We start from the raw sequence: 26,512 nt of genomic DNA, 5'->3' as shown, positions 1-26,512 counted from the left end.
GCAGTGTCTGTCTGCTAATGCAATCAGTAGATCCTAATGGAAGCTGACAATTCCTTGCTGAATATGTTGTTGTTTAATTTGTAATTCTTTAATTAACTGAGAGTATGCATAAACATATTAAAAATCAAATACTTCAGTGTTTGGATTCATCTAAATCTACGCCCTTATTCCTTGTCAAACACTTCATGACAGTCGTGGCCCTACTGCAATCCACCATCAATTGTCTCTTAGAGATCTTGCACTGAAGCCAAATTAAACTGTTGCTACATGCATTTAAGGAATTTAACTGTTAGTAAACCTTAAGTTGAAGGAATGGTCAATTTCACTGCTTTTTTCCTTTTATCATATAAGTTTTGCACACAAATACAGTTTTTTTTTAAAAGTATTTTCCATGAGAAATAGCTTTCATTCACATCTGTTGTTAACTTGATGAGGTTACCCTACGGATACAAATCCGTAGGATTTGAGTCATGGATGGAAATAGACATTTCTATGTAGAGTTTGTTTAAATTAGAGAACTCTAGGAGCATGGAGTACACTTAGTGCGTCCAATGCTCAGCCAATAAAGCCAAGGTATTGCTTGAACAGCACACAAAAATATATCCCCTGTCATGTAGCTACATATAAAAGCTATATATAAAAACACAAATAGATTAGCATAAAACCTGATGCATTACATATTAACCAACAACAAATTTAGTACATTTTGAATATAAAGCCCTGCAGGTATAATAAATGTATAGTGCATGTAGCTTTTAATGTATGAGTTATATGCAAAATAATGATAAATCTACTCTAGATGATGAACATATCTAGAGGTAAGGACCTACATGTACATGGAGAACGAGTGTTCACATAATGCATATATGTGTCTACATGACTTAGAAACATACAGGTTAATATTTACAAACGTCTCATACAACCATCACACTGTCTGACTCTACACCCTGTGTATTTCCATACATTTTTTTTGTAATGTAACAACTGCCCTTCACTCATCACTGCAAATTCAAACCAATCAATCTTATCAAAGTTATCCCCTGGTCTTGTTGCAGTGATGTAGATGCAATGTAATGTAATATGGCTAGAAATTGTGATTAACTCTCAAAGTTACAATGATGCCTGTACACATGGGTACTATTCATAGGGCACATTTGATCTCACATACACACACACATAAATACTTCTGTTCATACAACAGAAACACTTATGAAAATGTAAAGACACTACAAATAAAGCACAAGACAATATAGCAAAGAATCAACCACACATGCCTGCAGCTACATGCACCAACTTTGAAAATCATAACGCATGAAAGCATTAATTGAGAAAAGTGCATGAAGCCTTTATAAACATAATGCAGTTACATACATGGTTTACAAATTAATCCTTATTTGTCTCCCAAGGGATAGAAACGGGCTTAAGGTTGGCGTAGTCTTTGAATGTCATCAGACACAGTCTCTGTTGCAAAGGCCACAATCTCATGACTAAGTGAGTAAAAAATGCCATTTGGCCAGCAGGGCGGTGACGCCCCTCCGCTCCCCGCCTTCCACGGTGAGGCCGTAGAAAGAGGGAGGGAATTAAGTCAAATTAGGAGGGGTCTGTACAATGCGCTTGTATGAAACCCGGGACAGAAAAGAGGTTTACGGCCACAAAGGAAGGAAAACTAACTCTCGAAAGAAACAAATCGCAGGGAGCAAATTGGGTTTATAGTGTAATTTAGCCCCCCTTCCTACCAAATTCTAGGAAAACAGGCCCTATTTGAAAGAGCATCATTTTACTGTACTTTTTTTCCATTTAGTGAGACACGAAAAGCCTCTGATACAAACAAAGTATTTCCTTTCTGGCCAGAGAAGCAACCGAAGTAAGTAAGAAATGTTTACTCTTTTAGTTAGTTTTAGTTTTTCCTGTAATAAATTGCAGCGAAATCTGGAAGAACCGGCTGTGGTTACTCCCACGTGGCATAACTCTTACTTTATATCTTGAATATTGCAAGTTCCATTTTCCATTTTTCCATTTTCCATTATTGATGGGAAATGAATTAAAGTCGTGTGCAAATTAAGGGTTTCGCATGGGACTTTAACGAGGCAGGGAAAAAAGACCAGTGAAACGGGTATTTCGGAAGTGACCATAGTTGGAGAGAGACCATGCTTTACAACAACTCTCCCCTTTCATTGAGTAACAGCTGCTTTTAGCAAGAGAAACGTCTTTGACTGGAACCGCTTTACGGCAGCCTGCAAGCAGCATTTGTATAATGACACACATTCTTGTAGCTCCTAAATTCCACTGAAGCCACATTTCAGGAAATCGTTGTTTTACATTATTAGCAACGATCGCAGACGCATCTATGGCAACAACAAAAGTTGTGCGACCTTCGTGTCTTAACTGCCCAACCGCAACGAATCCGTCAGTTTGAGAACAGCTTCTTCTCATGAACTTTTCTTAAGTCCCTTGACAAAAGCTTACATATATATTAGTCCTATCAATTAGACAATTTAGTAAATGCAAAATTGAAAAAAAAATAAACTAAAATATCTACACATCTAAACAGTCCTATAGAAATGGCATATTTGTAAACGTGAATGTTTTTTCTGTTGTTCAATTGGTTTTATTGGTTTGTAAAAAGTAAATTTGTAAAATTTGAAATAAAATAAAAAGGAATGTGACTCCCAGGCCGCATCAAGGTCCGCATTTAGGGAATCTAAAAATTACGACGCTTCTGGGCGACACGTAAACGTCTCAGCGCGCTCGCGCTGGACGGGCCTACGATGCCGGTAACCGGAGCCCGGGATGAGGTCATGCCCGCGGAGAAACAGCTGCTCTGTCAGCATTTAGCCCTTTTAGTCTTTTTTTTTAATGGATAGAATCTTTAAGAGCGATTGGTTTATTTACTTGGAAACTGGCGAGGATAAAGATTTTGCGCCACGGTTCTTTCTGTCACGCGGTGGTTGATAAACACCACCGGTCGAGGTCAGAAACATCCCCGCGGGGGGGGGGGGGGGGGGGGGGGGGGGGGGGACGAGACGACAGTCGAGCCGGGTTAGAGGGGAAGCACCGACGGGAAGGCTCGAGTAGGGTCTTTTTCACAACAAACACAACTGTTTTATACCGAATAGTGGCTAACAATGTTAACATTTTCCTTTCTGGTGAATTTATTTGTAAATAACTACCTAACCAATCAGTGTACGTTAAGCTCACCTGGCTAGGTTGGGGGGTGGCGTTGCATCGTCCAGAACGGCGCATGCGCACTTCTACGAACCCCACGACCTTTAAGATAACTTATAAACTGTTTCAGACAGATAAACTGTTTCATTTAGAGAACCCATGGATGTGCGTTGACCTCAACCTTATCGTCTTCGTCACATGGCCAGCCTTCCTCCATGGATCTACTTCTTGCAGATGACATGGCGAAGGTGGCAGAGTGCTTGTTCTTGGAGCCAGACGTGCCTGGATCGAATCCCAGCTCCTGGCACTTCAAGATACTGAATCCCTAACTGCTCCCCTGGCGCTGGTAGACGGCAGCCAACTCCTCATCCATGATGGGTTAAATCCCCATGAGGGATTAATTAAAAATAAATGAATTGCTTTTCACTCCTATTGAACTAGAAAGAGCAAGAAAGTGGGAAAATTGAGATGTATCGTGATTACATTGTGCAACTGAGACTGGCTTCTTGGCATAAATACAGGCCGACACATAGACCCCCCACACACGCTTAGTAACTTACCATGGCAGCACTCATTGAGGAGTGACTTCAAGTGTATTTGCGTAGCAATACACATACACTCTGCACTTGATTGACTCATCAATCAATTAACTGAGCAATTTTGTAGTTAACATGATACATCGATATATATGTATATATATATACACACACACACACATGCAAACGCCATGGATTCAGTGATGTGTGGTCTGAAGTTAGTTTTCCTGCAAACTGTACAATTGCAGGCATTTACCAGTGTGAAATTAAGGGAAAGGGGAACACGCGTGCGTCTTTAAATAGCATGTTATTGTTCTAATTATTATGGCCAATTTGAGGGTAATCCTGCCCTCTTTACTGTCCGCATAGGGATTGAGTGACAGCAGTGTTTGAACTGGTGCCCTCTTGCACTGTCGCCTTGGTGGTGAGAATTAGGGAGACGTTTGTGAGTAAGGATGGAGTTTCACTTACAAAAGAACCCCCAACCCCCCTTAAACTCTCTTTTCAGCACAATCACAGTTCGCTGAACTGTGGATAATCGCATTACACACACGCCTCATGAGCACAGATGCAGACTCATGGGCACACGCAGAGACTAATCTGTCCCATTAGGTCCTCTCTCTTCTCCCATACGAGACACACACAAGAGCCCCTTTTCTGTTTCAAGTACTGACCTCCTCTGAAATCAAGTGCCTGACTTTCCCGCCTCTCTCCCCATCCTGCACTCCCTGGTTGAATTCCACATTTAATAGCTTGTTATAGTTGGATCATTTCTCGCTTAGAAGTTTTCCAGATGTTGTAAATATTGGTCACTAATGTAACGGGTTACAGTGATCTGTCCTGTATGTTATATTTTCCCCACTGTCATGTTTTTATTTGGTCAGTCATGTCATCTCTCTCAAGCTATATGTTCTATGTCTCACTTTTGACCCTTTCTAATCACCCTAAGACAAAGTCTCTTTATTCATAGACGCTGCTCCTCCTTTAATTCAATGCTGAGCAGCTTTCAAATGGGACTATCTTCTTCTTTTTTAAATGCCACCCTATTTCTGAACAAAAGCATAAAGACTCTGCATGGTTGCTTTACTCAAACCAAGAGTGATTGTGGTTGTGGTCACAGCCCAGTAGGTGGATCACTGTGAGGACAATGAATTGCAAGGTATCAGGACCCAAATCAGTACACCCAAATTTCCACATAAATGCATTGGCGCCTCATCGGGGAAGCGATTTTATCATTTCAGGGCAATTTCTCTGTAATTGCAATGCATTAAATGATCAGTTTATTCTTTATTCTGTGGAGATGACATGGGTAGAAGGACACCTAAAAGTATGACTTTGGAAAGTTAATGTGCTGGAGGTTTTATGTTCCTTTGTTGGTTTCCTTTTTTTCTTTCATCCACTTTCTGTTTAAAAGTTCCCAGAAGGGATGGTCATCACAAACCTGCAACTATAAATGTCAATGTGTCTGCATTACATATTCACATTTGTCCAAAATTAAACATGAACTGATTAAAATGATTGTTTTACCTCCTGTTTTTACCTAAGGAACAAACCAAATTTTGAAAAAAAAAAATTGGTTTTATAAATAAATTATTTGTGGCCACAACTTAAAAATGTTCTTTTGTTCACAAATATAAATATTTGTGTGTGTATATATATATATGCCACCCTATTTCTGAACAAAAGCATAAAGACTCTGCATGGTTGCTTTACTCAGACCAAGAGTGATTGTGGTTGTGGTCGCAGCCCAGTAGGTGGATCACTGTGAGGACAATGAATTGCAAGGTATCAGGACCCAAATCAGTACACCCAAATTTCCACATAAATGCATTGGCGCCTCATCTCATATATGTATATATATATATATATGTATGAAATGTAAGAAGCAACAATTAACAAGCAAACACCGTTTGGATCACTACTGGAAACATGTGTTCATGTGGTGTACCAGCAGAGTAACAGTGTGAAGTATCAGGTTTCGACTGGATGTTACCCTAGTCAGCTGATGGTTGCAAAGGTGAACCCACATAAATTAAGAATGTGACTACACTCAGCTAAGGCAGTGACATTGTTTCCATAAATGGGCTAGTTATTTCTCTGTCATTTCCCTAAATATCCAGAAGGTTGCACAAAGATTTTTCTAGTTTTATTTTATAGGCATTGCAAAGTGTCTTGCAGTGACTTTTGAAATGATCAATACGGTGTTAAAGTTTTGTAATCTTTTTTTTTTCTTTTTTTAGGAGACAAAGACCCAATGGGCATTTTGAAAATTTCCCACTGTGAGATAATAAAAGAAATATTCTATTCTATATTGGTTCAACTGCACATCTGTTTTATTTGTTTTACTAAAATAACTCATAGACAATAGATTATCTAAAGGGTTTTGTAATAATTCCTCATCTTTTCACCCTTTGATTGAGCCACCCTGTTCCTTTTTCGTATTACTTAATTTTAATTACGTTTTCACCCGTGTCTCTTTTGCCGCAGAGCGACGATGGCGCCCTCTCTCCTCCAGGCCTACAGGAGGCGCTGGTGGATGGCAGTGACGGCTGTGATTGAGAACCTCCTTTGCTCGGCTGTGCTCCTGGGTTGGGGGTCCCTGCTCATCATGCTGAAGAGAGAGGGCTTCTACTCCCACCTGTGCTCTGGTAAAACCACCAGTGATTCTTTTACATATAATTTAATAGGCACATCAGACACACACATGGGTCTGTTTTGTGTTTATTTTGTATAAACAATATAGATTGTTATAGATTTCTGATTTTATACAGAAATCTGTATAAAGAGTAAAAGATAAAGAATTCTGTATAAAATCGGAAATCTATTGCATGAACTGGCACGTAACTTTTGTGTAGTGTAGATAAGAGGCTCTCACTTGCCATGCTTTTAGTTGAAATCTCACAGATAAGGATATGAGGATCATCATATGATAGGACTTACGCTTATTCACTGATAACGCATATCTCACCAATTACAATGCGGGAATGATGTCACAGTAACAGCGACAGTCGCTCAAAATAGTTGTTGTCTAAACATCATGATCACATATCTTCGTTTTTTGGATGCCCCGCCACTGGAGTTGGTGACAGCGTCAGACTCAGGCCTAGAAGAGGAAGCACACATAAATGTACAACACAGCACACCAAGGGAGAGCTGAGGACAACAACACAATAATACAAATAAAAAGACATGCAAAAACGGAATATATCAATTCAGTGAAACATATTGAAACATAAATAGCACATTTTAAAAGGGCTGAAAATGTGAAAATGTTAATAAGACAATTACAGAAGCAGCCATTCGTTATACTGGTTGGGATTTTCCTGAGCTGAACGTAGAAATAATGAAATCACAAGTTCAGTTGATTTAATTAAATTTGGCTGCCAAATTGGACACAAAGTCAGATCAAAAGAGGGCCACATATATGCCTCTTTGAAAAAATTAGTTACGCTGATGCTTTTTCATCCCAGTGGAGGTCCAAACATTTTATATCTTTTAGCTGTGAAGTGATTATACTGGGATGTTTACAGAAGTAGCCTAGTGAGTCCTCGTGTGCACATCATCTACGATGTGAAAACAGAGAAACCTCTATTGGAAGCCACTGACTTAAGACTGAAAGCCTCTCAATTACAAATACAGATATATTGCAATATTTTCTGCTGGTTGTTTTTAAGTATGTTTTCCCAAATAGCTCCCTGTCTCTGGTTCTCACAGTGAATGACTCCGTGATTGTGTCATTGGGCAACTTTTCTGGTGGTGAGGTGGAGGAATGGCTCACATGCGTGGACCAGGAGGAGATGTTGAATCTGGGATTCACCATCGGCTCCTTCTTGCTAAGCGCTACAACCTTGCCGCTTGGAATTCTAATGGACAGGTTTGGGCCGCGCCCAATCCGCTTGGTTGGAAGGTAATGCATCCAAAATACACTGCTCAAAAAAATAAAGGGAACACTTTAAAAACACATCCTAGATCTAAATGAATGAAATATTCTTATGAAATACTTTGCTCTTTACACAGTTGAATGTGCTGACAACAAAATCACACAAAAATGATCAATGGAAATCAATTGTATCAACCCATGGAGGTCTGGATAAGAATCACACTCAAAATTAAAGCGTAAAAACAAACTCCAGGCTGATCCAACTTTGATGTAATGTCCTTAAAACAAGTCAAAATGAATCTGTGTTGCTTCCTGAGTGGACACTATGATTTCACAGAAGTGTGATTGACTTGGAGTTACATTTTGTTGTTCAAGTGTTCCCTTTATTTTTTTGAGCAGTATAGTTCTGGTAAATGCAGTTTGGAAAAGTTAGTAGCAAGATTAGAATCAGAATGCTTTTTATTGTCATTGAAACATTGCTGCTACAACACAATTAATAAGATTATTATAAGATTAGATTAACTTGTATCATTATGGACATTGCAAAGAAATGTGGAGCAACAGACACAGATTTCTTTGAAAATGTTGAATTGTCTTCAATGGGGAAATTCTGCAGAGTTATTTAGAGCATTTATGTCCTTAAGTACATGTGATGATACGCTCAACATTACGTTCACATAGTATTGGGGTTAGTCATTTTAATAGATATTATGAATATTGTTGGGATACTAGTGTTTGTACTTGCTTTCACTTCACGTTTCAACTTGTACATATTTTCAGCAGTGCAATAATCTGCCAGAAATGCTTGGTCAGTGGTTTTTTTTGTGAGATTCTTGTTGACAGATGATTGTTGTCATCTGGAATTAAATTTTATTGAAAATGTTGGCTGCTTATGCCACTGAAATATTTAGTCTTTTCAGTTGAGTGAATAGCTCAGTGCACATTTTCACCGGTCCCGTGTTTTCAAACATTGTACAACTTACACCGCCGTTCTTGAAATGGGGAGGGGGATACGCAGGGTGCAATGTGTAAATCACAAGAATCGGCATTTAACCATTTTCTTGGTTCTGATGTCCCTTTTTTAAACAGCTCTCTGACTTTCTGCATTTTCTAATTCATGCAACTGTATCTGTGTATGAATGCAATATGCTGTGATTGTGGGAATGCAAAAAACTCACAGTTTCTTCATCCTTCTGTTACAGTACCTGTTTTGGTTTGTCCTGTATTATGATGGCAGTGTCTGCTTATGACCCCCCAAGTGAGTATAAATAAAGTACAATAAACAAACTATGTCCTCATAGCTAATTATGTTCTCAGCCACAAGGGCAGTGCCACGTGCTCGGTGGCATTTTATCAATGACAGTTTGCCAGTCAACAGATGGGCATAGATGAAATGATGTCCCAAAGGTTGTCATTGAAAGAGGACCAAGTACATCTAGTAATGTGTGTTTCGAGAAGGTGAAATCTCACTATTATCATTAAACTTTGGTTCTAAGGCCTTAATATGTAAAAATATGCACTGGAAAAGATCATGATTTGTTTTGTAAACATTAACCATCACCAATGAATGTTTTACCAATGTCTGAATTAAGGTAGAGGAGCAACATATACCTAAAAACAGATCCATTTTGACATAACATTACACCCCCCTCAAAAATGATCTTTTTTGTGCTTTTTGGTGAGGGTACCTCTAACTGCTGTCAAAACAAATATTTCATTATTAAGACATATTAACTATTTTTAGCAGTGCTCAGGTCGACTACTGTCACTTATCATGTTGAGTGTAATGTGGTTATTCATGAAAAATAATGTTGCATTTAATGAGATTTGCTGTCTTCATGTCACCCAAAACCATTCAACAACTATCATACAAGCCAGAGGATAGCAGCCCTCTGAAGAGGCATATATGTTGTGATAGCAATAAGCACAATGATGGTGAAAAGAATGCATTTCAATGAACATCAATAATACGTTTCCATTGAAAAAGCACGATAGCTATAATAAAGGTAGAATATCTCTGCTCTAAAAAGTTGAACCATATGTAAATTTACAAGGGGAATTTAACAGAAAATACCTTCTCAACACAAAAAAAACATTAGAGGTGGGTCTCTATCAACCACTAATTTGTAGCGCACTTAACACTTAGCATGGGACTTTGTTATGATCTATTTTTGTGCTGAAACTGAATTTTGAGTATGTTTCTCCTGATAATGGGGGATTATTTTTTTATTTACCCCCAACCATTACTACAAGCTCCCTAAGGGATCGGAGTACATCTTTGATTTTTATTGTAACTGTTCCAGATTGTGAAAAAGCTGCACCCCCCCTTGTCCGTTTTAACTCTTCCTCGCTGCTCTCCTCATCTTTAGGACTGTCAGCTCTCATCTTCTTGGCGCTCTCACTGAACGGCTTTGGAGGCATCTGTCTTACATTCACCTCCCTCACGGTGAGATATATTGACCTATAACTTCACTTGAAAAGGCACCCATAATCATGCCTTCTGGATGAAATATGCAATTTTGTTTATTTATGACCATCAATGGACTGACTTGGGAATTTAAAGACAAATCATTGTGTCTTTCAACTATGTGTCCCTCCACAGTCAAGTCCACATCAGCCTAGCACCTGGCACCAGCCTAGTTATGTTTCTAAAAAATATATTTTATTATTTACATCATATTTTATTAACTCCTTGGTCCTCTGACAGCTATTTGTTCACAGTTGGGTTGTGGACTTTGTTTTGGATGTATTCATAGGTCATCATAATATGATTTGACCCTGTAGACAGTTAAAAATGGAGCCACCCGACATATAATACTTGGAAAATGTCTTAATATTTGCCTTCAGGGAAAAACTGTAATTCCATACAAGTACTGTATTTCTGGATTCCTTGTTTAATCCAATCATAACTGTAAGGTGAACAAAATCCACCTCTCTCTGGCTTATCTGTGTCTCACATTGTGATCCCTCATGTCTTAAACACAATTTTTAATAGCGCAGTGAGCACGCGCTGAGCCTTGCCATAAGAGAAAAAGAGGGGGAACTTTAAAGATTCTTCATCACAACCAAAATATGCTTTGTGGCAGCAACGTGTGGTGAGGTTCATGTGAATGTGAAATGTCAAAAGTGAAGTGTTACGTAGCGGGTGTGCAGATAAAAAAGATATTCCTGGTACAAGTGAACGGAAAGATTTTGGTAGCAGAGAGTGTCTGCGTGGTCACAGCCTGTATTTGTCCCAGCTGAGGAAACAGTGTATGTTGTGACTGGGAGCTGTATTTGTTTACACTCTTGTCAAGCTTGTATTTTTTGCACGTGATATCTCAGCTGGTACTAACATGGTTGAGTGTCTGTTGCTGCTGCTGCTGCCTCTCGGTGTCCTGCCAAGTATTTATGTTTGTCCTATTGTTGGTACAGTCTGCTTATTTCCATCAAAGTTGCGCAGGACATGTGCTCCATGGAAAGTCCTATTTGTGAATCCACCAATAACAGTCCGCGCTCGATTGCACACCCCCCCAAAGCCCGGCCCACTCTCACCGTCAAGGCCACCCGGTGGCCCATGTTTTTCCTAACTTCACTCCTTATCTTCTTCCTTCCCCATCTTCCCTTTTGCTTTCTAGAAATAAACCTCTTGCGTGTTACTCTGGTTTACACAGCAGTTGACAAAAAAAATCATTGTAGAGTCTTTTAAACTCTGCATGACTGTGCACACATGTGGCTGCACAAATGTGCATGCTTGGTTATGTACACATGGAGAAAAACTCATGAAACAGATGTCAAGGAAAGTCAAAACTGAATATTGACCCCCTCAACACACACACACACACCCCCAACCCCTGTGTGTTGACTTTAGACATCTGTCTCATTGTGTGTCTCTGCACAGAATCTCAAATGATCAGAACAAAAAGCAGACATTTTCCAAAAACAATCAGTTTGCCCTGATATGTGACATGTGATATGTGACATGTGACTGTAACAGACAGAGAAAAATAGATAAAATAGGAGCAAATTCCAAATGTAGGCCAAATTGACTATAGCGTTAAATGTAGAAAATTGTATTTTTTAATAACAGAATATGTGTGTAACATATCCCCAAATTATATCTGAAGTATATTTGATTAATAAATTGATTTATGTTCCTTCTTTTCAACAGTAGAAGCTATTGATTGTCTAAATGATGTGTTGACAGTGGAGGTGTTTAAGATAATACAATCTCATAGCTACATTTACTCAAAAATGAAATAAAACTTGTATGTTTAAAATCTGTTTGTATAACCTAACTTTTAAAGAAAATATAAGTTTTTGCCAAGCAGGATATTTGAGTTGTGAGTTTCTCCCTCACTGAATCCCCTCAACTGTACCTCAGACTTATTTTTGGACCGAGGTTGTTTTTCTCGAAATAAGGACATTAAGTAATAAATGGATAAAATTCAAGTAGAACTTGAACAAGTAGGCAATTCAAAAGCAAATTGAAGAGGAGTATGTTATCTCATCATGTGTAAAACACATGAATATTCAGAAAGGCTACACAACAGTTAAAAGTACATCATCAAAAGTGATACATCAAGTTGCAAAGTCTCCCTGCAGTCAAATTCAAGCAAGGATTTTTTTAAACCTGGTTTCTTAACTATATCTTTGAGCAGCGGGATGTTATATGAAGTCTATGCAAATGTTGTCACTGAAAGGCAAGAAACAGGATTTACAGGATCACTGAAGCAAAACCAATGCGGTTGAAGAAGCAGGCCTTTGAAGCCAAACCTGAATCAGTATTCAAAATCTTTGTTCAATTGTTTAGCTTATGAAACATTCCCATAATCATATGGATCGATGGAATGCTTTTCAAAAACTGTTGAATATGAAGCATAATCTCAGTGAAAGTATTCATTTCCTTTGCAGCTGAAATTAACAAAATTTAGTCTTTTTTTTACCACCACATACATTATAAGTTATCATACTGGAATAGGAGCAAAATAGAATGAAAAAAAAAAAGAATTTCTAAGTGATGTTTACTACAAGCTTGTCCTTATCCCTGTTTGACCTCTACTTTACCATTCCCCTACCAGCAGTTTTGCTGCTCAGAACATGCTCACATGGTTGTTCCCACATTGGCCCACACAGCACACGTAGCTTTGTTTTTGTAATAAAACACTGCACTTCACTCGTCATTGTAAATTCAAACTAATCAACCTTATCAAACTTACCTCCCAGTCTTGTTGCGCTGATGTAGCTACAATGTAATATGGCATGCGATTGTGATTAACTCTCAAAGTTACAATGAGGCCAGTACACATGTGAACTATGCAAAGGACACATTTGAACGCTTAAACACACGCACACACACACACACACACACACACACACACACACACACAAACAAACACAAACTCGTGATTTCTGATAACTTGCAAAAGCTGTGAACTGTCAAACATCAGGTGTTAATTTGAAAACAACAAAATAGTGAAATATTGTAATTCAATCACTTTACTTTGTGGCAGACTTATTTTTAAATTTAAAGTGGTTGTTGAATGAGTCTAGTCATTATTTACAAGTATTTAATCATGACAATTCATAAGAAGCCTTAAGCGGCAGTGGGTCAAGTTTTGACGCTAGATGAAATATTTTGTGATCTTTATATCAAAAAGGTCAAGATACTGTTTAATTAAAACAATTGATTCTGACAAATAGAAAGTTTTTTAAAATTTATTTTAACAGCATGTTTCTATACAGCAGGAATATAGCCTGCAATATAGTGTAATATAGCAGGAATATTATTTAAATGAGGAGAGAGTTCCCCTAACATTGTTCCATTAAGCAACTGTTATAACTTGCAAAACATAGAGACCAGTTAAAATAAACAGTTAAAAAAACAAAACACAGTTTTGAAACATGCCCAAAGTTTTTTTAACAGCAAATAATGTGTTAAGACACAGCTTTGGTTTTTAAGTTCACATGAGGCCACTGTTGCATAAGAAAAGAATTTACTCTAGTGTATTAGTGGCCAAACAAAACCTCCAGGATTTCCTGGTTCCTTTAGTACCAGCAATGATCCACATTATATTTGTCAGACTGGCACTGAAGGATTTGCGTCAATTTATTTTAAGAGATGCGTAACAGTATCAACTGACTGTTCCTTGAGCAAAATATTGGATCGTTCCGCTCCGCAGGTGCAACGACTGTCACTCTTAACTCGTGCTCATCAAAATGAAGCCAGTCTAAGGAAGAAGAAACCACTTCATCGGGACGATCGGGGTCACAAACACACTTTACTCTAAAAAGAAAGAAAAAGACGTGTGCCGTGATTCGACGCTTCCATACACAGAGCGGATGACTTGTTATCAGCCACATCTTTACATTACAACTCTTAAAAAGTCTGCTGCAGCTGTGCGAGACCACTGTGCACACTGTGACAGATTATGTTTGAAAAGAAAAGAGAGGGAGAGAGCTGAGTTGGAGAGAACAAGCCAGTGTTAATCAGCTGTGGTTTAGTGTTTCCTGCTGGGAGCTCCACGGAGGGAAGGGCTGCAGCTGGGTCTCGGGGAGATCAGACAAACCAAAAAATGCGACTCCCGCTACCTCCCTTTTTAACATTTCTGTCATAGCTTGCTGTTATACACAGTCATTCCACTCCTATTGCTTCTCTATTTCACCTTTTATCCAACCTCGTGTCCACATCAAAAACGCAGCCCTCATTAAGCCTCCTTTTTGTCGGTGGTTGAGTACATAATTAAACTCAATTCTCACAACGCCCGAGCGGGTGAGCACACCGGGAGCGGAGCTTGAACTGATGAAAAGTGACAAATGAAGAGCAAAATCTAATTTTGTTGGGGACTTACTGACGACGGCTGACCTCCCGTGTGCCTCAACGCCGTCACGTGTGTCTGTCCACATCTCCGTAACATGCAGGACATGCGTGGCGAGACAGTGTGTGAAATATGTTTTTTTTTTTTTTACAAGACTTGGTTGCACCCTGGTGGGAATCATGCCCGCCGTTGGCTCATGCACATACATAAGTGGTCGTTTTCTTGCTTTGTAATTCACATACAAAATCCTTTGACATTTTGAGGTTGCAACTGCTTGTCTTCTGAGAGCAAACATAGGTTATCGGTCATTTCACACGGCTGGAATGTCTTTGCTTTAACGTCGGGAAGAGATGCAACCTCACGTGTGTGCTCGGTGGGCCCTCTCGCCTACATTCTACAAGCGTCTGTAGTCAGAGGGTCCGAGGCTATAACTGTTGCGGCCGTGAAGTATTTTGATTCTCAGAACTGATGAATGAGGACGGGTGTTCTTGTGGATGTTTTTCCCATCTCCTGCAGACAGACTGTCTCTCCTCCCAGCATCCTCTGAAAATGGCCTTTTTTTCCTCCCGTTTACCTGATATCATCAGCATCATTGTGTCAGCCCTCGCACCAGCCCAATACTTCCCCCAGGATGCATTTGTGCACGTACACACACGAATGCTAAGCGCTACCTTTCACCTGAAGGTCAAGTGTACTCAGGGGCCAAACCTGAATCCATGCAAAAAAACATCTACCTTCTGAAAGACATAGTTAATCCTCCTTTACTGCCGGCTACAGGGAAGAAAAACACAAGGGATATCTATGTGGCCACTAAGGTCTTAGTCTTATAAAAGTTTTACAGCTGAACAATTTCCCTCCTTATTCATTGACATTTGTCATTGTGGTAATATGATCTTGTTTCCCCACAAAAAAAGCAACATCAGACATGTGTTACAACTAAAGTGATACCCATAGCCACATTTTAGATGCCAAAATTATGGAATATGAAAATGGGATGAGATTCCTAATTCGTGTATTTCCTGACCGGGCGTCAGAAACGAGACACCGACATCGGTCGGCAAACTCGAACCCCAGCGGAGAAATGAAATGATGGCAGTAATGGTTTTGGGAAACTTTGGTCAGAACTGAGAGAGAATAGTGAGTCTGTCAGACAGAGCATCTAAAAATCCTGCGCATGTGATGTTATAATCATGATTGACCCACTTTAAGCTAATCAAAGGACACGGAGTGTTCTGGCATCACAATAGGTCATTGTTATGTTAGTTAAGCTACTTACTACTGTAAATAGGTCGACTTGATATATGATGTATTAGTGCCTGGTGCCTGCAACCTTTGCAGGGTGTCATGCATGCCCTTGGGCAGGGTTCACGCAGCTCACAGACATTTCACATCTTTAATCCCGACAGGAAGAATTTTTGGAAAGTGCAAGACTATAGATGTTAGATGTGTGTTTAAGTAAAGCTTAGTCTGGCTTTCAGATATGGGGTCAGGACCCAACTGGGTCATTTCCTCACAACATGCAAGCTAATAGTGTATAAATCCGCTGTTCTCAGAGAAACCAGTATTCCTCATGGCAGAGGTTGAGTCTACTGTTTATTTATTCTCAGAAGCATAATTAAGAGTGAGCCATGAAATAGAAATGCAAAAAATGAGATTTTGCTCGCTCAATCCCTTTGAAGTAATGGGAATTTCTCTGTCTGGTCCAGCGCACTGACATAAACTACCTGCCTGCCCTCTGCTGGTGAATACGACTGACTACATGAACAGTTCGGCGAAAACTGCTCTGACTTCATAAAGTTCTCTTGGTTTATTTGTTTGTACAATTAAGAACAGATACAGTCTAGTAATGCGACTCACTTTGTTTTTCTTCCCAGCTCCCGAACATGTTTGGTGCTCTGAGCTCAACTGTCATGTCCCTGATGATCGGATCCTACGCCTCATCCGCTGTTACCTTTCCTGGAGTCAAGGTAACCTACAAAGGGTTTACGTATAAATATAGGGCATGTCTGAAATACTCTGCACTCTTTTAAGTTCACACGGGATCACCAGGGTGCTAAATTATTTTTATTGTAACATCTAGTCGAAAGCTGATTCTCATGACTATTCAAATCCTGCATTTTAGTGCAAAAGTAGCTCAAATATATGGTTTGATGACGGATGAGTTAAAGATTTTAAATTTTGAAATTTCCAAAGTCATTTTGCATTGGTGTTGTATTTAAATGCATCCAACGGGAGAGGCAATTTAATTGAAAATTCAAATCCTTCTTTCATCCGTCCAGCTAATCTATGAGGCTGGTTTGTCCTTCCAAGTCATCATGTGGCTCTGGGCGGGCCTGGCAGGGTTCGTCTTTTTCAACTGCTTCCTCAACTGGCCAACAGAAGGCTTCCCAACTCCCGATGAAGTGGATTACAGGTTAGTTAAGGAGTCTGTCTATCACTTGGATAAAAGATATCAGAACATTTGTTTTGATCTGTGCATTTTTCCGCATCATAGTAAAATCCATGCGCTGAAAGAGCTGCCGTCAACGGACAAAAAGATCGTGGGGGAGAGACTGAGTCAAAACAACGGGGACGTCCAGCACTCGACAGAAAAGATTCCTAATGGGCCGAATGCGGCGCCAAGTATGTCACCGAACGTGGCAAAAAAAAAAAAAAAGTTTTATAAACCATGAACAGTTCAACTGTTAAAACAAATCTATCTTAATCAGCTGATTCCAAGCCCTTTCACATATATAAATATATGAGATGAGATGAGATGAGAACAACTTTATTTATCCCGAAGGAAACTGTTGTGCCAGAGTTTCAAGTAAAAAAACATAACAGTAATAGATAATAGTAGAAAGGAGGAAGAATAAGAAATACAATGAAATATGAATTGTCTTAACTGTTAACTGTAACTACAAAGATTGAAGATTCCCTGCGGCTGAGGGAAGAGGAATTAAAAAGTATATATATATATATATACACGCCTCTATGTATATCTATATATAGATATATATCTATATATATACATAAACAACTATATATAGATATATATTTATATACATATATCTATATATAGTTATATAGATATAGATATAGATAGATACATATACATATAGATATAGATATAGATATAGATATCTGTAACCCTGTCACTGGATAAGACATGACCTCCATGTGCTCAGGCGCTGTTCCATTCCGTCGGTCCGTGTTCTCTCCCATTTTCCTCTGGAGCCTGGTTACCATGGGGATGTCCCAGCTTAGGATCATCTTCTTCATGGGAGCAATGAACAAAATGCTGGAGTTTATGGTCACACATGGCGAAACACACCGTGAGTATCAAAGCTTCAACCGCTATTTCTTTCGCTCTATGTTTTTAATGGAAACAATTTTTTTTTTTTTTTTTTTTAAATTTCTGTTTCAGCATCCGAGCAGCTGGTGATTGAGGCAGAACAGAAAGGTGAGCACGATTAATGCATGGATGTTAGCGTTGTGCCTGACTGTGTGTGGCACACCTTTTTTAGATTTTAATATATATATATAACCGAAACCATCTTCTATTTCAGTGAGTTTCTACGCATCTATCTTTGGAACCCTGCAGCTTCTATGCTTGGTCACCTGCCCTCTCATCGGATACATCATGGACTGGAAGATGAAGGAGTGTGCGGAGGAGACGCCTGGCGCGTCAGACAAGGAGAAGTAAATGCATCGACGAACCACATGTATAAAGTTGCTCAGTGAGAGACCGGTGTGCTATTTTTAGGATTTGACCTCGAGAACTTAAAGCCATGTCCACTTAATTGAATATTCAAAAAAATAAAATCATCTCTTTATTTAAAAAGAATGTTCTTTATAAGAACAAATGTGTGCCTCTGAGTATAGAAAGTTTTTTCAGGGTAGAGTTAAAATGAAAATTATTAAAATGCACCCCTATACTATGTATTTAAGGTGTGAACAATATCATGCGCTTTTGTTTTAAGTCGGACGTGTTGGTAGGATTGTCCTGCCAGGACATAGGTTTGGAAAATGTTTATTGAAATATTTAACTCCCGTGCAATGGATAGAGTTCAGCTCGGAACTTGAGGTAAAGTTAACATTTAAATCTTTAATGTGCATTTGCTCAGACAGACCAGCGGGCCGAAGAGAGACCGTAAGATCCAGAAGGTGACTAATGCCATGAGAGCCTTCATCCTCACCAACCTGCTGCTGATTGCGTTTGGATGTTGCTGTCTCATAGACAACTTGCCTCTCCAGGTGACACACACACACACACACACACATCAACAAATTCGAGTACAAAAATGACACCAGCCCAGGTATCAAGGAGTAAAATTTTGCTGACTTGGATTTGCTTTTGTGTCGTTTTTTTTGCTAGATCTTGACCTTCATCCTGCACACCATGGTGCGAGGCTTCATCCATTCATGTTGCGGAGGTCTCTACGCTGCTGTGTGAGTTCGAAACGCCCGAACTGAACCGTCACTGTAATGAAGTGATAATTGACTTTCAACTTTATGACAGTATTATATTTGAGATCGTTTACAGTTGTTTAACAGCAGTGTATAAACATAAAGCAGCATTTTACAATGTGATAAAAGCAACCAGATGTGGTTACAAACACGGATGTGGTGGTTTTTTTTTTGTCCTTAAGAAGGACAAAACCAAGTTAGTCAAATACTAATCTTTCAAATCTTTTAAACAATGGAAGGTTGTTTGATATCATTCGTGTACCTGCATTTCCACAACAGAGATGCTTGTCTCATTTCGTTCATACTTCCTTTACACGTCGAGCTTTTGTTTACCGCCACTGTCCCTCCCACAGATATCCATCCAATCATTTCGGCACTCTGACAGGCCTGCAGTCCATGATCAGCGCCGTGGTTGCTCTGCTGCAGCAGCCGCTCTTCATCACCATGGTCGGCCCGCTGCTTGGGGACCCTTACTGGGTAAGTGTGTCGTCTCACCCTCTCGTCGCACTGAGTTTCACGTTCAACCTGCCACAGCCTCTCCTGGGAGACACGATGTAATTGATGTCATATTAAATGACCTTTTTAGCTTCATTAATTTTTTTTTTTTTTGGATCACTGTAAGGAGTCACCACAAATCCACGATTCATTTTTTTAAACTTGTGAAAATGCTTTTCATCGTAAAACCCTTCATGAAAAAGTTGTTATTCTTAAATCACGAGTCATTATTTACAAATGATTTGGTACAAGACAAATCCCTCATATACAGTTTATAAAGTAACTGTGATGTACACTGGCTAAATTATTAATCACCAACCCTTTCAAAGCACATATTAATATTCTTTTATATTTCATATTATATCAATATTATATATTGTCATGTAAATTTCATACGTTTTATATTATATACTATATTTGAATTCTAAATTTTATATTTTATATTGAATACTGTTTAATAACGTATCAGATATTAATATTTACTCGTAATATCTAATATTTTGTACTCTCACTTGCTCATGGTTCAAACACGAGTTAAATGCTGATAGTTAATTTCACTTACGGTCTGCTGAGTATAACTGAGCATGGTAACCTACAGAATTCTTTCTTCTTTTTCTTCCTAATGTCACAGTTTTCTGGAAAAAAGCTAAATCTGGTTCGATCCTGCAGCATCGAGTGTACAAATAGTCTCATCGTTAAATACGCAACATTGTCAGCGACACGTCGTTCCTAGATCGACATAAATATGCAAAGTAACTGCAGTGCTTTGTTTTGTTTTGGCCATTTATCCCTCAGATCAACATGGGCCTGTTGATCCTCTCTCTAAGTGGCTTCTTGTTGCCGGGTTACCTGTTCTACCACCGCAGACACCTAGAGCGGGAAAAGGAGGCCAGAGACAAGCGGGCTTCCGGCCAGGAGATGCAGGCACTCAACCACACGGACACCAATGGCTACAAGCCCCACAGCAACGGTCTGGCTGCTGTGGATGCTTGAGAACCACGGGACGCAAACCAGGATATGGAGAGTTGTAGGATTTATTCCTCTTAGCGCTGTTAAAAAGCAGTAATCTGTTCATTCACATACGATCAGCTTTTTAAATATCTAACATTTTCTTCGTTTGGTGCAAAATTTCTAAATACGTACCATACCATATCACAGAGAAATAGGATCTGCCTTGTGCGGTGCCGAATCAGTGTTGAAGTTATTTTAGTGCTGAGTCATCATTTTTTTGTTGCTGTGTATTTATTTAGGTGTTTGTCGAAGAGCCAAATTAGCACGATTCAAAGCCATAGAGTTTACTCACAAGCACACACTGCTAATATCACGGTACTTGAACTCTATACAGTAGTTTTCGGAGAAGAATCACAATCCTTGCTGACACCAAAGAACAGCTTTAAAATATGAGGAAAAGCTACTATTTCAATATTTTGTCAATGAAGCTTTTTTTTTTTTTTTTTTACAAAGCCAATTATGCCTTTTCTTCTGAAATCCCCTCGACAAAAAAAAAACAACTAAGCTATCAGAGACTTTTAAGCATCTGGAAATCTTACTATTGGACTTCTAAAGAAGCTTTTGGGGTATTTTCAGAGCACAGCTATTCAAACAAATACAGACTTCTGAACACACATATAGGCTGGTTGTAGAGCTGGAATATCTACCTCCTCTGTTTCCTTTTTGTACTGTCTCTCTCCAATGGACCCCTGTTTGTTCATCCTTTTTATCTGTTTCACATGTTGAAATACAAATACAGTGCATTCAAATGTCACATACCAGAGACACCATCAGTCAGTGCATTTCTCCTTGTGGATTCAGGTTGTGCTTGTTGGGAGGTGCAGGTAATTCAGCCTGGGGGCATTTCTTGTCTATTCATTCATAAGCATCCTATTTAAGAAAAAAATTCACAAGGAAAATATGACTGATTTCTTTTTTTTTCAATTGAGACACACAGTGTGCGTCATTGTTATTAATCACTTTGTACTGCTTTATGCACAGAAATGAACTAGTGTGTGTATAAAATATGTATTTAAGTGTATTTTTGTATTTTAGTTACCGTAGCATTAAAAAGGGAAGGGTTTTTGTCATTATGAGCAAATGTTGTAGTGTGTTAATCATGATTTATGCTCAGATGATTTACTGCATATACTTTGCTTTATGCCTTTTAGCTGTTAGTGTCATTTGATTTTGTGTTGAAAAAAAACCCTGCAGCAAAATTACATTATGTAAATACAACCAAGGGGTGTCTTGCGTTAATGACATCTACTGCTTGATTTGCTATATCAGTGTGTACAGTCTTTTTTTTTAGTTTATTGAACAGGATGATATATTAGCAGATGTAGGACATATTCTTCCCATGTTTTTTTTAGGATTTAAGTTGAATTAAAAGGATTTTCAGTTAGTAATGGTTATAAAACCATCCCTTTCAAAGTAAACGGTAATACAAAATAGTATCAACGTATACATCATATAATTTTGCACCGCACACTAATGCAGCACAATGCTTATGCAATCAATTTGTAAAGAATGATTTTTTTTTTCACTTCATATATTTCAGTGTAAAGACATCCTCAGCTTATTTCTTAGGGTAATATCTTGATTATTTTCTTCATGGTTCTCCTTATTATATAAGGAGCATTTTGCAATTCTCAACACTGCAGATAGATAAGGATGGAGATTCAATTTTAAATACATAAACTCTGTGCCTTTAACTGCCATCTTGGCTTTGTGGCAATAGAAGTGAATGTAAAGTGAAAGCCTCTGCCAAACCAAAGCCATGACTTGACAACTTTATGTAGGTTGTCAATGTTGGCACACTTTTCCTGAGTATGTGCTTTTAAATTAGATGAACAAAATCTATCTTTGTGGTTGTTCTGCTGCTTTCCAAATGTATTCCTTTTTATCTTGTATTCAATTGATATATTGAGTTTGTGCCTTTCATTAGCAAATAAATATGTATCAGAACAAATGCTGTCTAAGAGGTATTATTTGAAAAGCATTGCCAGTTTCTAAATCTTTATATTTACAGCAATTATATCTTAGTATAATATCAGAATCAGAAATACTTAACTGATCCCGGAGGAAATTGGGCCGCTACTAAATACAGTCATGGCTGTGTCTCATTGTACAATATCATCAACAAGACACCTTTAAAAGAGTCAAAAGCAAAGATAACCAAAGTTTATTTGTTTTTGGCAAAATGGTCAAAAGATAGAACAAAATCAAAGTGACACATACATACATACATACATACAGTACAATGGAAGTCATTCATAAATCTACAGCGGCTTTGCTCCATTTACACTGTTCAAAAACATCTCATTCCTCTGACACGCACACATGCACACACACACACACACACACACACACACACACACACACACACACACACACACACACACACACACGCTGCACCTTTTTTTCAAGAATGCGCCACATAAACATTAGCATTTTTTCAATAGATTATCTCTTACAATGGCCTTTCATGAATACAACTGTTTGTAAAACACACACACACGCGCGTGCGCACACGCGCACACACACACACACACACACACACACACACACACACACACACACACACACACACACACACACACACACACACACACACACAGGGCTCCTGCCTATCTGAGACTGTTGCTGTTGGGTTGTGAACCGGTGAGTCCTGGGTGGTCGGGACTGTGGCGATTCTGGAAGGGTTGTGAAAATCAACAGTTAATAATTTTCATTTTCTCTCTGAGAATATTTAGCATGAAACTGGCAACAAAGGACTGGTCAGGAAGGTCTTTTGAAATTCCAGGAAGTGGAAAAGCAAAAGTTGCACAGTTTTTGATTCGGACTTTGGAAAGCTAGATGTTTAAGCAGATGACATAGCAAATGTCATTTTTGACTGTCTTTAGCCATTTTGGGAGGTACTTTTTTGCCCCATGTCCCTTTTCAAGATCTGTTTCTTCACCCTACAACAGACCGATATTTAACTATTTGTATATAAAGGTGAGGGCCATCAAAACGGTTTCAATCCAAAGAGAGTGCTACATAAAGACAGCTACAGTGAAAAGTTTATTGCAGCATGCATATGCATGCATATAAAACAAAACAATTGGAATAATCCATTTATTATCAAAAAAGCAAAAGTAATGAGTTTAAAGGTGTTACAACAACTGGTAGGTAGACTGTCTGAACACTTTATTAATTCACGTCAACAGTTCTACAGACATCATTTCAATACAAATTGTCAATTTTATAACATAGACATTATTTGTTTAGAATTGCAAGAAAGCAAGAATTATATTAAGAGAACAATAATGTTTCTTTATGTTCATGTATTTTTGTTTGGAAATAAATTTGAACATACATTTGATTTTTTTTGCCTAGTATGAGGTTTGTTGATGAAAACTATTTAATAAACATGGTCTGATGTGTATCGTAATAAAGGCCAATTTCCAAAACTACATAGAGTACATAGTACTACATGAGGGATTATACTTGGAAATGTGTTTCCTACCTTCTTCTTTTTCTTGTCTTTCTTCTTTTTCTTACGGTCAGGATCATCGTCCCTCTTTTTCTTCTTTTTCTTGGGGTCAGAGTCTGATGGAGTTTCTGCAACATCAGTACAATAAAAAAGAGCACTTCATTGACTGTTTATATCTGCGAGTGTAAGTGAATGTGTGTGTGTGAGTGTGTGCGTAAACGAGCTTGCAAACAAGTAGTGCTTGTTTTTTTTTACCTTGTGGTAAGGGATCCTGTGGTCGATGGTGTTTGTGCTTGTGTTTGCTCTTCTTCTTTGGGGGCTGTATGTGCATTAGTCTGTATTGTTCTGGGAGCTGGAAAAAACAAAAAGACAATATTCAGTATTTGTAGTTTTTGAGAGTATGCAATGACACTTCAAACATGTGAATAATTACTATGTAAAGTTAAAAAGTGTCTATAACACTTGTAATGTATTCAATCCTTACCGGTCCTGGATGTAGTCTGAATCCTGTGAGCAGAGCACCAGTCAGTGGACTGAAGGAGTTTCCTGACACTGGGGGCTTATCAATGAGTGAACGCAATGAACTACCATCCTGATTACCTGGACAGTCAATCATACCTGGAACAAATGACATGTTGACATGTGGAGGGGTTAGTCAGCAGGGGGTAACAACATTCTTAATCAACAGCACCTTCAACCAGGAGGAACTTGAGGAAAAAAAAAAAAGAAAACACCTTTAACTCATGTAGCAGGCTGCACACTGTTGGGTGTTACTATCATTCAAACTCCATTCAGGATTTTAGACGCTTTTGGCTTGAAAAACACTGTCAGATCATTCCATGTCATTTCATCTCTGTGTTTAGTTGACGCCAAAACACAAGTGGCTTCAGTTTCGTTTTTGTTTAATAACTCTATTCTTAAATCCTCCTTTCACTACATTGCCATCCTTTGACTCACCTGGTAACTCTGGCAGAAAATTGCTGAGCTTCTCTTTCACCTTCTTCCCGCAGAACTTGTTGTAGGCGTGTTCCAGGTTGTAATGAGTGATGAGGTTGGTATTTCCAGTTAATTCGTTTCCAACTAAACACACGAAAATACAATTAATACCAAAATGATATGATCAGCATGTTAAAGGCACTCCCTGACTAACCGTTACATATGTCCAGTTGAAGCTAATACTACATAAGTGATGCCAAGCCCTGTCATATCAGACAACAACAACAACATTATAAAACTTTACAATTTAATATAAAGCAACTTGGAATGTAGAATACAAAATACATTAAAAAACACTTTCACTAGCAAGCTAGGTGGTCTAAAACCGGTGAAATGACAAGTTGCGATGTTAGCTAGGTTAGCAAGATTAGCATTGTTTACAAACAGCATCTATAACTTTCTCGACATTTCAGGTCAATTTTACAAGAAGAGTAAACAAAATGTAATTCAAGTATAGAAAGATACAAGAGAAATTCGGTACCCGGTAGCTCTCGCAATAGGTAAAACGGCTCATTCATAGCTCCGGACTTCCTCAGAACAGGCCCCTCATCCGCGACCTGCGTTTGCATCTGCCCCGCCACAGACACCTGATTTTGGGGGAGAGGCGGCGGAGGTTTCCCTGGTCCGAAACCCAAGGACGAGCCGGGTGGTCCCTGAGTATCACTTTGACCAAACAAACTAGAAAAGATTTCCGTCATATCTATTGCTAATTATAGTGCGTTTAATTAAAAGGAGAAACAAACGCCGTTCGATCGTTACTGTAGAAATGGGGAAAAAATAAGCTAATCCAGTGTCAACTGGCCACCTTCTTCTTCTACCGGGGTTTACGGGAGTTTGAATTGTTCAGGTTGCACAGCGCCGCCCTTTGGCCGGATCCAACCTTTAAGAATAAGAATAAAAACAACTTCATTTATCCCGAAAGAAATTGTTATGCCAGTTACAAGAAAAACATAACAATAATTGATAATAATAGAAAATTGTATAAACAGTAAAAAAAGAAGGGGAGAATAAGAAATACAAATAAAATATAAAGTGTCTTAGGTAACAAGTGAAAGATAAGGAGTGCACAAGAGTATGAAAAAAATAAGAATAAGAATACGAATAAGAACAACTTTATTTATTCCACAGAAAATTGTTGTGCCAGAGTTTCAAGTAAAACATAACAATAATAAATAATAGTAGGAAATTGTATAAACGGTAAAAAAAAAAAAAAAAGGAGGGGGAATAAGAAATACAAATAAAACTATAAAGTGTCAAAGTCAAGGCTATAAAGTGTTTTAAGGTCTTAAGTACAAAGATTTGAAGATTCCCTGCGGCTGAAGGAAGAGGAATTAAAAAGTCTGCAGTGTGTGTGTGTGTGTGTGTGTGTGTGTGTGTGTGTGTATGTGTGTACGTTTGTGTGTCTCTGTCCAAAAAAAAAAAAACCCCTCACTAACCCAAGCTTACTGTTCTGTATATTTCCTGTGCATCGTGTATTTGCAAGTGTATTTGCAGTCCCTATGTCCTCTATTGTAAGTCGCTTTGGATAAAAGCGTCTGCCAAATGCAATGTAATGTAATGCAATGTAATGTCTGATAGCCTCAGGTAGGAAAGACCTCCTGCGGCGTTCAGTGGAGCTCCTTGGTGGTATCAGTCTACGGCTGAAAGAGCTCTGACAGAACGGCAGTGTGGCATGCAGGGGGTGATGGACATTGTCCATGATGCTGAGGAGCTTCCTCAGCATCCT

General features: G+C 38.7%; 2 protein-coding genes across 2 annotated transcripts; one reads left to right on the top strand and one right to left on the bottom strand.

Moving 5' to 3' along the window:
• Positions 1–1,627: 1,627 nt before the first annotated feature.
• On the top strand, positions 1,628–22,284 carry slc43a1a (solute carrier family 43 member 1a). Its single transcript, XM_086157793.1, has 15 exons — positions 1,628–1,864; positions 6,189–6,349; positions 7,416–7,608; positions 8,784–8,839; positions 9,951–10,027; positions 16,253–16,345; positions 16,658–16,791; positions 16,873–17,000; positions 17,546–17,692; positions 17,785–17,820; positions 17,927–18,059; positions 18,485–18,614; positions 18,736–18,809; positions 19,181–19,304; positions 20,118–22,284. The coding sequence occupies exons 2-15, from the start codon at positions 6,196–6,198 to the stop codon at positions 20,313–20,315; spliced, it is 1,677 nt and encodes a 558-aa protein (XP_086013919.1). The 5' UTR covers positions 1,628–1,864; positions 6,189–6,195; the 3' UTR covers positions 20,316–22,284.
• Positions 22,285–22,484: 200 nt separating this feature from the next.
• med19a (mediator complex subunit 19a) lies at positions 22,485–25,603 on the bottom strand. The gene is made up of 6 exons (XM_086158552.1): positions 25,268–25,603; positions 24,748–24,870; positions 24,275–24,408; positions 24,046–24,142; positions 23,824–23,918; positions 22,485–23,008 (listed from the first exon to the last, which is right to left on the bottom strand). Exons 1-6 carry the CDS (start codon positions 25,482–25,484, stop codon positions 22,943–22,945), a joined length of 732 nt encoding a protein of 243 aa, XP_086014678.1. The 5' UTR covers positions 25,485–25,603; the 3' UTR covers positions 22,485–22,942.
• Between the last annotated feature and the right edge of the window lie 909 nt (positions 25,604–26,512).

This window comes from Fistularia commersonii, chromosome 13 (assembly GCF_037954325.1).
Source record: "Fistularia commersonii isolate RoL2024-O1a breed Wild chromosome 13, RoL_Fcom_v1.0, whole genome shotgun sequence".
In the NCBI taxonomy this organism is placed as follows: domain Eukaryota; kingdom Metazoa; phylum Chordata; class Actinopteri; order Syngnathiformes; family Fistulariidae; genus Fistularia; species Fistularia commersonii.
This window is presented reverse-complemented; position numbering and strand designations above follow the sequence as displayed.

Bases quoted from the DNA above. Each gene is read 5' to 3' on its own strand.
- slc43a1a (XM_086157793.1), top strand. From the start codon at position 6,196: ATGGCGCCCTCTCTCCTCCAGGCCTACAGGAGGCGCTGGTGGATGGCA. The intron at 18,810-19,180 runs GTGAGTTCGAAA...TCCCTCCCACAG, and splicing joins GGAGGTCTCTACGCTGCTGT to ATATCCATCCAATCATTTCG. The intron at 19,305-20,117 runs GTAAGTGTGTCG...TTTATCCCTCAG, and splicing joins TGCTTGGGGACCCTTACTGG to ATCAACATGGGCCTGTTGAT.
- med19a (XM_086158552.1), bottom strand. From the start codon at position 25,484: ATGACGGAAATCTTTTCTAGTTTGTTTGGTCAAAGTGATACTCAGGGA. The intron at 24,409-24,747 runs GTGAGTCAAAGG...CATTTGTTCCAG, and splicing joins TTTTCTGCCAGAGTTACCAG to GTATGATTGACTGTCCAGGT. The intron at 23,009-23,823 runs GTAGGAAACACA...CAACCCTTCCAG, and splicing joins AAGACAAGAAAAAGAAGAAG to AATCGCCACAGTCCCGACCA.